Source organism: Chiloscyllium plagiosum, chromosome 5 (genome assembly GCF_004010195.1).
Source record: "Chiloscyllium plagiosum isolate BGI_BamShark_2017 chromosome 5, ASM401019v2, whole genome shotgun sequence".
Taxonomy (NCBI): domain Eukaryota; kingdom Metazoa; phylum Chordata; class Chondrichthyes; order Orectolobiformes; family Hemiscylliidae; genus Chiloscyllium; species Chiloscyllium plagiosum.
In genome coordinates this window covers 54,090,862-54,105,158 of record NC_057714.1, presented here as the reverse complement: position 1 = coordinate 54,105,158, position 14,297 = coordinate 54,090,862, and the positions used below count along the sequence as shown (strand labels likewise).

The window sequence follows — 14,297 nt, the reverse complement described above, 5'->3', positions numbered from 1 at the left end:
GAACTCAACCCTACAGGTGCCTCTGTTGTGCATTATAACATGCAGGTCTCAGACTGCAACGTTTTGTAAAGTGGAGAACTCATGTTCAATCACATTAGCACTCTGGGAGTCCTTTACTGAGGTTAATAAGCCTAGCTCCACATAAATTGCACTTCTTACCTGGAGATGCTCTGTAGCTATCCGAAGTATTGATGCTCTGATCCCCAACATCATGCACAGAAATTTCTGTATAATTCTTCAAAGCTTTCACTGTAAGAGAAGACATTCAAAGTAGTTTTGTTTGCTAACACTAGACAGATAAATGATACTGCTTGATTTAAACAGGTTGCCAATGAATTAATTCTATTGCACTTAGGGAGGCCTGCTGTAGTATTCTCCACTAATTATGAGGAACACACATGTTGGTGCATACCAACATTTCAATTAATTGCTACTTTTCTAATCTTCAAATTTCAAATTGACACAGTTACAATTCTGGGCTTAATGCATTAATTCAAAGGGGTATACCATATGGAGTTGGTGGTGAGACAGGAAACGATGGTGTGGAAGAAATAACTTCATTTCCAGAGGAAGAATTTAATCTGCCATCCACCTCATCCTGGCCAGCGCTACGCCCCGATGTATTCAGCTGCAACAGAATATAACAGAAAGCTCCTTATTAAATGCTGGTTTTGATTAAACACACAGACCTATTGGAGTTGTGCTTGAGTTCATTGATGATGAATGTGCAACGAAACCTTCATGAAATACAAACATATTCAAATTTATTACTGACATTGTGTATTGTCAAAAAACATTACTCCTGGCAACTACAGCATGACCATCCTCTTTAGGTCAGTTATATTTTGTCACATTTCTTCCCAATTCCCTTCTCTCAGCTAAAGGATCTTTTGAATTTTTGTAAACCCAAGTTTATTTTACCTATTTCTCTCCCCTGCCTTCCTCACAGAAATAAGGAAATCCGTATCTAACGTTTTTCAATATTTTAGTTTAACATAGTGAAGTCATTGGGGCCTGAAATTTTGCTGACTGCTGTGAAATTAGTTTCATCATTACTTCTGTGGCACAGAAACTGATTCAACAGAATCCAATTTGGTATAACCTCTGACTCTCTCAGACTGGAGGCTCTGAATGTGGCCTTTCCCTGTGTGGCATCATTGCCTGAGGTCTGCAACCGGGACCCCTCACTCACCAGGCCTCAGACTGCCCACTGGAGTCACCGCCTATCCATATCATTCTGCAGACACCATCCAACAGGTCACCTCTGCCCCCAGTGCAACACAAGTTCATACCTTTGACTGACAAGTGGCAAGTAATATTCATGCCACACAAATGCCAGTCTATGACCATCACCAATAAAAGACAATTCAACCACTGCCCCTTGACATTCAATAGTGTTAGTATCACTGAATCCCCCACTATCAACATCCTGAGGATTATCATTGATGAGGAACTCAACTGGACTCAACACAGAAACACACAGTGGCGACAAGAGTATGTCAGAGGCTAGAAATATTGTAGCGAGTAACTCACCTCCTAACTCCACAAAGCCTGCCCACCATCTATGAGGCACAAGTCAGGAATGTGATGGAATTCTCCTATTTGCCTAGATGGGTGCAGCTCCAACAACATTCAAGAAGTTTGACACCATCCAGGATAAAGCAGCCCACTTGATTGGCACTACTTCTACAACCATCCATTCTCTCCATCTCTGAAGCTCATTAGTAGCAGAGTGTACTATCTACAAGATGCTCTGCAGAAATTTACCAAAGATCCTCAGACAGCACCTTCCAAACCCACAATCACTTCCATCTAGAAGGACAAGAGCAGCAGATACATGGGGACATTCATTTCTCCTCCAAGCTACTCACCATCCTGACTTGGAAATGTATTTGCTGATCCTTCACTGTTGCTGGGCCAAAATCTTGGGATTCCCTCCCTAAAGGCATTGTGGATCAACCTACAGCAGATTTTTCCAACAATTGACATCGTCATCATTAGTCTCTTAATTCCAGATTTTTATAGAATTCTAATTCCACTGTCTGCTGGAGCAGGATTTGAACATTACTTGCATCTCTGGATTAACAGTGCAGTGATAATACCACAAGACAACTGCCTCCCTGGGTTTTGGTGAAACTCCACCTGGACTACTGAGCACACTTCTGTTCTCCATATTTAATGAAGGATACACTTGTATTGGAAGAAACAAAGTGAAGGTTCAATGGCTTAGTTCCTGGTATGGATTGGTTGTCCTGTAATGCAGACTAAGTTAATTGGGCTTCTACTCTTGGGAGTTTAAATGATTGAGAGGTGATCTGATCGAAACATTCAAGGCACTGAACACTTCGCTGGGGAATCCAAATAACTGTTGACACTTTTTAAATTGCACAAAGGTTTGAAGTGAACAGAATTCAGCCACCCAATCAGAGGCAAGAGGGAAATCATTGATAAACTGGATAAACTATTATTAATAACTTTTTGTGTCAACTCTTCACTTTGTAACATTTTTCGTGGGTATGGACTGTTCGGTGATTTATTAGTTTTGAAAATTTAGCTGGACACTCCGCTTCAGGAAACAAAAATAAAACCTTCGCAGCTAAGACACTAAATAAAGACCGGAGGTTAGTCGATTTCAGCCAGTGTGGGGAACCTCAGAAGTCTGAAGGACAGCCACATCCTTGCCAAGATGTGAACAAGTGGTTAGTTCAGTGTTAAGATCAACAAGAATGTTGGGTTCAGGCAAGAGACAAATATTTTTAGTGAAACAGAATTCTCCCTTGATGAAACATATATTCTGAATCACCGAATCTCAGAACGGTTACGGCACAGGTCCATCGTGTTTCAGCAGCTCTCCAATGAGCATTGCAATCTGGTATACTTCCCCCATACCATTGCATGATGTTTCTATTGTAATAATCATTCATTGCCCAGGTGAATTCCTCGATTGACTCTGCCTCAATCACACTTCCAGGCAGTGCAGTTCAGACCAGAACCACTCATTCTCTCACATCATATTTGCTACATTTGCAACTCACTCTAAGCCTCTGCTTTTTCACTCATAATTCTTTCACAAGCAGGAATAGTTTCTTCCCACTTACTCTATCCACATACCTCACAATTTCAAAATCTGGATGATTAAAATTGACCACTAAAACATAGTCTCCATGGGAGGAATAAACAAGCCGCTTGGGCCATTATAAACAATAAAACTTTGTTAGTATGAATTTCACTTTCTACGAGGTATTTCAATTTGCTCGGGAGAAAGAATAGATCCAAGAAGTCTTCATATGAAATACATTTCATTCCCATTATATGTTACCTACCTCCCCTGCCTGGCCAGTTGTAGTGAATACTCCAGTGGGTTCAGAGTGACAGGGGCCAGAGGATTTCATCCATCCACTTTGATCATACAGTGGTCGAGCATCATCTTGATCATACTGTCCAATACCCCATTTCCTTGTCCTTCCAAATGTTAAATGACCTTCATCTTCCTGCACACCTAATGAAAATGTAAGGTGTTAACATTTGTAATGATTCTCTATAAAAAGTCTTGAACTAATTGAAAATCATAATCATTACTTCTATAACTTCAAGTATATGTGCATAATTAACTTGAATATTACATTAGAGGTTGAGAAAATGTGAAGACTGGCTGATTGGTGTTTACTTAATTTCAAAACAGCTCTAAGCCAGCTAATAACACCATGGTTTAACATATCCTCCTTTCCCTCTACCACCAACATTAAGACAAGAGATCAATTCAGGTTCAATGAAAAGTGCAGGAAGGAAAGCCAGGAACAGTATCAAATGCATCTAAAAATGAGGTGTCAAGTTGGTGAAGATATAATAAAGCCACTGTAGACCAAACATTGGAAGCAGCAAGCAACAGACAGAGCTAAGTGATTCCTCAAATAACACATCAGATCTATATTCTGCAGTTCTGCCACTCCCAGCCATGAATGATGGTGCCACTTTAATAATTCACTGAGGCAGGAGGCTGCTGAAGTATTCCCATCCTGAATGATGAGGAAACCCAGTACCTCAGTGTGAAAGACAAGACTGAAGCATTTTCATCCATCTTCAACCCAGCAGTGCCAAGTAGATGATCCAACCCAGCCTCCCACAGAAATCCCCAGCATTTGAACAATTCAATTAACTTCATGTGACTTCAAAAAATGGCTGAATGCACTGGATACTGCAAAGTCTACAGGCCCTGGCAATGTTGTGTCAATAGTACAGAAGACCGATGCTTCAGAATTAGTCGCATAATCAATCCAGCTTTAATCCAGGGCATCGTTGTCACCTAAGAATGCAAACAATTAGCCAGGTATATCCTATACACAAAATGTAGGACAAATACATTATAGCCAATATTGCCCTATTAAGCTACTCTCAATCATCAGGAGAAAGTGAGGACTGCAGATGTTGGAGATCAGAGTCGAGAGTGTGGTGCTGGAAAAGCACAGCAGGTCCGGCAGCATCCAAGGAGCAGGAGAATCAATGTTTTGGGCATAAGCCCTTCATCAAAAATGAGAATTCACATGTGTTGTAGTGCTGGAGGGGCTGAATTATCTGCTCCTGCTCCTAGTTTTTATGTTCTTAAGTTATGTCTTGGTGCTGAAGGGTGCAGGAGCTATGCAGCACAAGATCACATTTAGTCTAAACAAAGTTTTTTTTTTGCAATGTGTGCCATAAATGTTCAGAAAACTGTTTTCTCACAATATACATGTTTATCATGAAGCAGAAACTAAGTGCAAAGATAACTAATGTTGCAAGTATGGATTCAATGGGCCAAAGGGTCCTTTCTATACTATATGATCTATAACGGTCATTGGTGAATTTCTTTTTTCACTGGCAATGCAGGAATACTGGCTTAGCCTGGATAAATCAAGACGGTGTAACTACCAATACAATAGGTATTTAGTTCTTCAATATTGTATGTTGGGTTTCTGCTGCACAGCAAATTTTCTTGTTGATAATTTTTTGAGCAGGCTTTACTTGGGAAAAAATTTTTCAAGTAGCCTTTTGTTTTTAAAATAATGGAATGCAAGTCAGCTATAAGAAATATAAATCAGATTATTATTATAAGAACAGTGTGTTAAAGATGTTGATCAGTAGGGTCATGGAGAACTCTTAAAATGTTACGACCTTGAAGGCCTACGTGCATAAAACAAAATATTTTATAGTGCAGCTATATGGTGCAATTTGCATCATGGGAAAACATTTCTGGAGCAAAAATAGCAATAAAAACTCTAGTGAGACATAAAAACAAACCTGAAACAGATGGTTGTGGTATTTAAATGTAAAGCAGGTATGAACAGTGTACTGCAGTCGAAGGCAAATGGATCAGACATATTTTGAAAATGAAAAGTTCCTTCAATGATCTACAGGATAAAGGCAACAGGCCTGAAGAGGTCAATGATGCCTGAAAGATCTTGCCCGTGGAGCTGGAGAGTAACCACTGACACACTACTATTGGGCACTACGTTAGTTGTGCATACTGGGCACGACATTAGCTGTGCACATTGTGGCTCTGGGACAAGTAGATGCCCAAACTAAAGGTTACAGCAGGGTAAAGGGGGTTGGTGGGTGGGGGGGGAAGAGTGGTTGTTGGGCAGGGATGGCAGCTGGTAGAGTTGTGAAGTGGTGCAATCCCCTCCTGCACCAGGTATATCAGCATCATCTGCTTTTGGTGCTCATGTCAAGGTGACCATTCTGACACCTTACTGAAATCCTATCCTCATCTTCTCATCAGTAGATCAGTCTACAATCTCAATTGTGGATCTCTGCTGCGCCCATCTTCCAGGAGTATGCTCCATCTTGCTTTCGTCAGGAGGCCAATTACAAAACTGACAATGGAATCTTTTAAGTTTGAAGATTTGCGATTTTCCAATGCAGGGAGGACCTATTCTGAGCCTGATCAGGAGTAAGCAGAGACTTATTCTGCAAAGAAGGCTACAAGACTACAATTGTCTCAGCCCTGGACTCAGCAAATCCAAAACACATGTGCTTCTTCCACTGAAATTACACCAGGTGGCTACAGAAAAGGTCAAATAACTTCCACTCTATTGTCTAACATAATTCTTTGTACTACTGATGAGCAAGTCCCAGGTTTGAAGTCTAATCTGTACTGAGTTCATGTATTTCAGACAGCAATACTCTGGGAATGAGCAGGTAGTCAGGGTGAAATGGATTTTTGTCCACATTTAATTTCAATTTGCATTGTTCATTTTTAGAAACTGGATCACATTGGGTATTTTTTTAAAAAATGACAGAAATAAAGAAGCAACTTGTATTTATATACCACTATGCAACATTTTCAGGATGGTCCAAAGTATTCCATTGCCAATTAAGGATTTAAAGATCAGTCACTCTTATTGCCAATTTGGACACAGCATGGTCCCACAAGTTCTAATATTAGGTTCAATTCTAGATAAACTGGCCTCAGTTCCATAACACCATACTGAATCCGAATTATCCATGGCTTTGTCAAAGATCAAAAAATTAATGAAGTACAATTACCATAAATTTCAGGATATTTAGTGGAATGGGGTCATGAACGACAAATCTACAAGATTCAGATCAAGTTGATCTAAACCGAGTCAGAGCTTTGAAACATTAGTCATGAGTTGGAGATGCCAGTGTTGGACTGGGGTGTACAAAGTTAAAAATCACACAACACCAGGTTATAGCAAAAGTTTACAGTGTGATCTAACTGAAATTATACATTGAAAAATACCTTGATTGTTTGTGGAGTCTTTCATCTGTTCGAAAACCATGATAGTTTCACTTCTTTCATCCTTTCATGTGTAAGTCACAAAACTTTTTTTTAAAAAGTTGCATTCTCAAGTTAACTGTATAATTTCAATGTATAATTTCAGTTATATCACAATAAACTTTTGCAATAAATTCTGTATCTTACAATTGTGTCCATCACAACCACCTGATGAAGGAGCAGCGCACAGAAAGCTAGTGCTTCCAATTAAGCCTGTTGGACTAAAACTTGGTGTTGTGTGATTTTTAACCTTGAAACATTAGAGAATGTTACAGGTTACTGATAGGCTATTGACTTAATTGATGGATGGCTCAGTCACAGTTTTTCTATTGATGCTTAATATCGAGTCTGAGATCTGACTAACAACCTACAATTGTGTTTGGACAGGGAGTTTAGTGTTTTTCAATTGTCCCATCCATACAACACAGACCCTTCAGTCCAACTTGTCCATGCCAACTTGGGTGGCACGGTGGCTCAGTGGTTAGCACTGCTGCCTCACAGCACCAGATTCGATTCCAGCCTCAGGTGACTGTGTGGAGTTTGCACATTCTCTCTGTGTCTGCGTGGGTTCCCTTCGGGTGCTCCGGTTTCCTCCCACAGTCCAATGATGTGCAGGTCTGGTAAATTGGCTATCTAAACTGCCCATAGTGTTAGGTGCATTAGTCAGAGGGAATGGGTCTGGGTGGGTTACTCTTCGGAGGATTGGTGTGGACTTGTTGCTCCAAAGGGCTTGTTTTCACACTGTAGGGAATCTAATCTCAACTAAGTTTCCTCAACTAACCTAGTCCATTTGCCTGCATTTAGGCCCACATCCCTCTAAACCTCTCTTAATAAAGTCCTTGAAATGCTGTAACTGTACCTGCCACTTCCTCTGGCAGTTCTTTCCATACTTGAAACACCCGGTGTGAAAACAATGGCCCTCAGGTCCCTTTTAAATCTTTCCCCTCTGACCATAAAATCATGCTCTATAGATGTGAACTGCCCCATCCTATGGAAAAGACTTTTGCTATTCACCTTATCCATGCCCATCATGATTTATAAACCTCTATAAGTCACCAGTTACACAGAAACTTTGGACTGGAATTGAATCCAGGCAATAGGGATCCCAGCAGCTTGCCCAGAGGCCAAGCATCTTGACACAGGTTTCACTCTTGCAACTCAAAGAATCGAAAAACTGTCAACTTCACCTGCCTTTACTTTCATGTTTGTACCAGATATTAATCCTATCCCTACCTTTTTTGGAAGTTCACTATCTTTTTTTTTGTTTGGGTAATAATAGTAGTTTTTGTTTGGGTAATAATACTCTACATTTCAGTTTAGAAAGCCTCTGGAGTGGTTCTCCTTTATTTCTGATCCAGTTTACTAAGTTTAATTGAAGTATGATAGCAATGTACTAATGAAGAAAACAAAACATGGTTGTAAGCAACTGCTAGAATGTTCAAAGAGGTGGAACACTCTTCATCTGGTCACAACAATATCTAAAAAGGAATATTGAAAGAAATGTGGATGCTGTAAATCAGAAACAAAAACAGAAATTGCTGGAAAAGCTCAGCAGGCCTGGCAGCAGCTGTGGAGAGAAAGCAGAGTCAATGTTTCAGGTTGAGTGACCCTTCCTTAGAACTGGCTGTTCTGGGGAAGGGTCACTCAATGTGAAATGTTAACTCTGATGTCTCTCCACAGGTGCTGCCAGACCTGCTTTGTTTTACCAGCAATTTCTGTTTTTGTTTTTAAAAGGAACACAATATTTCTCTACTATTTACAATATGAAGGGTAGAATCATGCATGATTCACAGTAATACTTTTTATCCCTCATTCATCTATTGCAAGCAAAATAAACCACTGTTGTTCAAAACTTGAACTGTGGATCTGAAGAACATTCTGGTTCAAGGAAATAACACCATGGAAATGTACTCAATGTATATTTTATACATTGACTACTGGGATAAGAGTTGTCTGTTACAATCCTTGTATCTTGCAATTGCATCACTGAATATTTGGGAAAAAAGGAAGGACAAGTGGGTGTTGTGAGATACATAGTGCTTGGTACCCATTGGGACTACTGATCTTGAACCGGAAAAAGTATCGAGTGTTAAGCATACTGATGGTCATAAGATAAGGCAGGAGGGTGGGTGGGATGAAAAATCAGTCAGGATTCTCACTTCGAATAGCCAATTCTTATAGTGAAGGTGGCGTTTGGTATGCTTTCCTTTATTTGTCAGAGTATTGAGTATAGCAGTTGGGAGGTCATGTTGTGGCTCTACAGGACATTGGTCAGGCTACTGTTGGAATATTGCGTGCAATTCTGGTCTCCTTCCTATTGGAAAGATGTTGTGAAACTTGAAAGGATTCAGAAAAGATTTACAAGATTTTGCCAGGGTTGGAGGGTCTGAGCAACAGGGAGAGGCTGAACAGGCTGGGGCTGTTTTCCCTGGAGCGTCGGAGGCTAAGGGGTGACATTATAGAGGTTTACAAAATTATGAGGGGCATGGATAGGATAAATGGACAAAATCTTTTCCCTGGGATCGGGGAGTCCAGAACTAGAGGGCATAGGTTTAGGGTGAGAGGGGAGAGATTATAAAAGAGACCTAAGGGGCAACCTTTTTCACGCAGACGGTGGTACGTGTATGGAATGAGCTGCCAGAGGATCTGGTGGAGGCTGGTACAATTGTAACATTTAAGAGGCATTTGGATGGGTATATGAATAGGAAGCGTTTGGAGGGACATGGGACGGATGCTGGCAGGTGGGACTAGATTGGGTTGGGCTATCTGGTTAGCATGGACGGGTTGGACAGAAGGGTCTGTTTCCATGCTGTACATCTCTATGACTCTATTTCAAAAATAGGTTCCTTATGAAAGATACTTGAAGGACATAAATAATACCCTTGGAGAGTAGATGGGGAGTTTTTTGTGCAAATGCCACAAATATAAATGAGACTTCGGTGATGCAAACTGAATGACAAACAATTTTGTCTGGCATATTTCTGAAGTCTATTGTTAGAATAATGTAAAAGGATGCCTCAAGCTAAAATTAAAGGTGAACAATAGTGGATCAGTTTTTTGGGAGTGATGAATGGTTGACATTTTCAGTGGTCGACATAGTTTCAAACACATTGCAATATGTCTAAGATTTCTGACCCGTAACATACAAATGCCTCGAGAAAGAGTCTTCAATTGTAAGTTGTACTCGACATGCACAATGTTAAAAAGAAGCCTTGAAATAGCAGGTGTAAGAAAAGCAATTTTAGAAGGTGGCGAGCTTGTTAACAGGGTGAATAATTAGTTTTCATTGTGTGGCCGCACATAATGGGCGATAATCTGATGGATTCTGATTCTGTTCCATGGCAATTGATATGCAAACAAAAGTGTGGAAAAACTAGAATCTATTAGGCATTTACATTTGTGTATTGCATTATATTTGCTGATCATTCAAGACAATACAATAATTTGTATCTAAGTTTTGTGTTCAATCAATAGGCAAGGAGTTAGGCACAAGCTAAGTCTTGCCTGGCATATTACATCAATGTCATTGCTACCCAGCTCAATCCAACCACCTGATGAAGGAGCGTCGCTCCGAAAGCTAGTGCTTCCAATTAAACCTGTTGGACTATAACCTGGTGTTGTGTGATTTTTAACTTTGTACACCCCAGTCCAACACCAATACCTCCAAATCATGACAACTTTTTGTTTGGTTTGTTGAGTATGAGTCTGCATCAAGTTCCAGTGGTGATGCATTACTGTTCAGTGAATAAGGTAGGTGTTATTAACCTTAATCAGGTTGGCTTGAGAAATTAGATGAGGTTTAAAGGAAACTACACCAATGACATCAGCTAGAATGGGTAGCATGTGGTAGTTCAGTGGTATCGCTTTTGCCATCGTTGCCCTACCTCACCAACACCACGAATATTAACCAGTTAGAGGCACTCTACAGCATGTGAGAGTAGGGTAAACACTGGCATCATCAAGAAACCAAATGGACGAATAACAGACATTTTGTGTCTAAATCATGAGCTATAAAGCATAAAATGAAAAGAATGGAATAAAAGATGCAACTGAGATATAGATAATGGAGATAGACAGAATAATTGAAATGCATGTATTTAATTGTTTAAAAATCTCCAACATGAATTACGAGATGAATGAGTCATCATTGCTCAAATTAAATTTTCAGGTCGAAAGATGTTAACAATAATTATGGACTTCATACAAAGTTAAAAATTCATACTCTCTCAAAAGCACCATCCCTAAAACATTTTTGCCATATTTAGTGTGTAACTAGTAGACAGGCATCGCGACAGCATGTACCAGCATTGATTTTAATGCCGAGTCAATTGGGGAGGTACATGTGTAGGACAGCCAGTCAGCAGCAAGGTGACTCTGATGGCAACTTTTGAATTTCTGCATTCAGCTATGTACGTGCATTCTCCTAAATTTGCTGTCTAAAGTTGCTTATTTCAAAATAAATCCACATGTCATGATATTGTGAGATGTTTGAGAAGCCAGCATTCCCTCATTCTAAATAGGGCCTCTTAAGTCTAGTTGTAGGCTCAAGCACAAACCTTTCTGATGTAAAGACAGTGGTGCTCCCAACCAATCTAAGTTGATATTGAAGGAAGAAAAATCACCCAGAAAACCAGAAAAGGCTACGCCAATATCCTTGAGGTATAGATTACAACTTATATCTTAGACCAATTCCGGTCACTGGCAGTGTAAAATGTGCCATAGCGTAATTACGTTTCTGAAAGGAAATTACAGCAAATGCACAGAACAGCTAGTATTTACTGTTCTACATATTTGTCAATATACACTAGCACTTTGTGGTGATTCTATGGTATATGGCAGAACCCTTGATAATAATAAAGTAATCAGAATTTTTTCTTAAATATATCATGAAGTTTGTTTCACAAGAAAGGAAAAAAACCCGACTACTTGCATTTATGTAAAAACTTGAGAATGTCCCAATATGCTTTACTACAAAAAAAAAAATTCCTGTCAATTATGGTTTTCTCTAAGGTCAGAAATGAAGAAAACAAATTGTGCATCACAATGTCTCCATAGGATAACTGATCAGATTATGATTGCAGGAAATATTAGGAATAGGCCATTTGATTCCTCAAGCTCTGCCATTCAATAAGATCATGCCTTATCTAATTGTAGCCTCAACTCCATTTTCCTGACAAGCCCCCAAATAACCCTTCACTCTCTTGCCAATCAAAACTTAATGAATTTGTCTCGATGGCTCTCTGGATTACTGAATTCCAAAGACTAATGACCCTCTGAGAAAAGAACTTCCTCATCGACATCCTACATGGGAGACCACTTATTTCTAGATTTCCCCATTTGCAGCATCTACTCTGTCAAAGCTTGCTCAGAAACTTACACGTTTCTCATCTTCCTGAATGCCCAACCTTTCCTTGTAACACAAATTCCTTAATTGTTGGCAAACATTTTCTGAACTGCATCCAATGCAGTTCAGAAAATGTATCTCTCCAGATCTGTTCTCAACAATGCACTGTGCAGTGGTTAAAACACTTTTGCTGTGAAATTCCATTCACCTTTCAGGAAAGCTAACCTCCCTGATGACTCAATGTACCTGCATCCTAACTTTTTCTGATTTAAGTACAATGATACCCATATACATCTGTACCACAGCAATTCGTAGCCTTTCTCCATCTAAACAATCTTCTGCTCTTTTATTCTTCCCACCAAACTGGACAATGCCATACTTCCCACATTACACCAATCTTTCCAATTTCCTGGAATAACCTTTCTGAATCTCCCGCAGATTTGCTTTCCCATCTATCCTTGTACTGCCCCTACTATTGCTGAGTATAACTAAGATTACCTGAATCTGAAATATATGAGCAACAGGTGAAGATAGCTATCCCATGTCGCTACTGTGCAGCAGCAACATGAGTGGCTAACTAACAGCATGCTGCTGTCAAGCCAAAAACACATTCTGCCTGTCACACATTGCATAATGTGAATTTCAATACCTGTATAATTTCAGTTATGTGGCAGTATGTTCTAACGACTAGGGGATTGTATCAATTAGCATGTCCCTTCAGCTGCTCACAACAAGCAAGGTAATATCCATACCCGACCAGTTTGCTTATAAAACTTGCAACACTTCTGCGACTGGACAACATTGGCTGGATAACCCTGAATGTGTAAGGAATTAGGCAAACAACCATTTTAGGATTGTCAGTCGGGCTTGAGGAGTGATGCACTTGTGAGGACTGGGACCTACATAGTTAAACACATTTTGCAGAGACACAGAATTTATGCGTGCACTGCACCCGCTTCAAGTTAACAAAATAGGCGATAGCTCTTCTCATGGCTCATTTCTCAGGGCAATGCCCAACTAATCTGCATCAATCTGCCTGATTAAAAATATAATGTGAATCAGCATTGATGGGTACATACTCCATGACAATGCCTTTGCCTATCAGAGGAAACTTCCAACCTCTCTTGCACTATAAATGTCGAATATCGCCTTGAATTTGTGTTCTTGCAAAATGTCACAATGGACGCAAGATGAAAAGCTTAGACAAATGTGTCCCTCTTCAGCAAAGGTCAAGGTGTGCACTATCACATGACTATTTAATGATTTTAAGTTGTAAGAGTACTGATATTTGATACGAAATTTTGGAAGCAAATTTAATGTTTATGTAAATATTGCTGTTGTGTTGGTGCTTATGCATTAATCACTTATGACTGGCAAGGAGTCAGCACTATGATAACCATTTTAATTCATGGGGGAAAAATACTTCAAATAAATTATGATTATCTCAACTTCCAGCAGCAATATCTTAAACCGATCGCATTAGTAATCAGATTATCTTTGTAATTTTAGGAGGAAGCATTGAGGCAGGGGAAAAGTAGAAAACAAAATAAAAATCAGCAAAGTCATCATTTATCAACCATGGACTCATCTCTGTCTGGCTTCAGAGGCTACTATAGTGCAGATAGATACTACAAAAGTGAAAAGTAATGATGATCCATTTTGTTAAAATGATTATAACTGAGGGAACCATCACATCAACTGTAAAAGTGCATTTTTGAAATATTGCTTTCTATAAAATACACACAAAAAAAAAGTGAATATTTTTTCCTTATTTAACACACACCTGGTTTAGGGAGGGGGGGTTATTGTGGTGCTGGGAGTCTGACTGTTGCCTGGAACGGTGTCAATTTACTGGTAGGCCACCCACAGGATTCAAAACGGTGGGGTTGAAAAAGACCACCCTGTGTGACAAAGATACTCCATCAATTGTGAAAGAGTCCAGAAAAGATTGAGTGGACTCATTTTCCATAACAGATGGTAGGCAACGAATCACTTGCAGTAAGAAAACAATTACAAACTCATGAATGTCAAACAGCAAAGTGTAAACACAGGGTTTCAACAGTGACAATTCTTTAAATAGGTCAGTGGACAATATGTGGAACAGTCCATCTTCCGCAACTACACTGGCCCCACCCCCCACCTTTTCCTCCGCTACATCGATGACTGTATCGGCGCCGC

General features: G+C 39.7%; 1 protein-coding gene across 5 annotated transcripts in view; it reads right to left on the bottom strand.

Moving 5' to 3' along the window:
* The window catches only part of LOC122549908 (tensin-3-like), a 434,491-nt gene that overhangs the window by 50,063 nt on the left and 370,131 nt on the right, over window positions 1-14,297 (bottom strand). For all 5 annotated transcript variants that reach the window (XM_043690124.1, XM_043690125.1, XM_043690128.1 and 2 more), the window contains 3 exons: window positions 3,324-3,499; window positions 508-628; window positions 160-249 (listed from right to left, as the gene is read on the bottom strand). In XM_043690124.1, coding sequence (XP_043546059.1) covers window positions 160-249; window positions 508-628; window positions 3,324-3,499 — 387 coding nt within the window. The remainder of the gene's footprint in view (window positions 1-159; window positions 250-507; window positions 629-3,323; window positions 3,500-14,297) is intronic.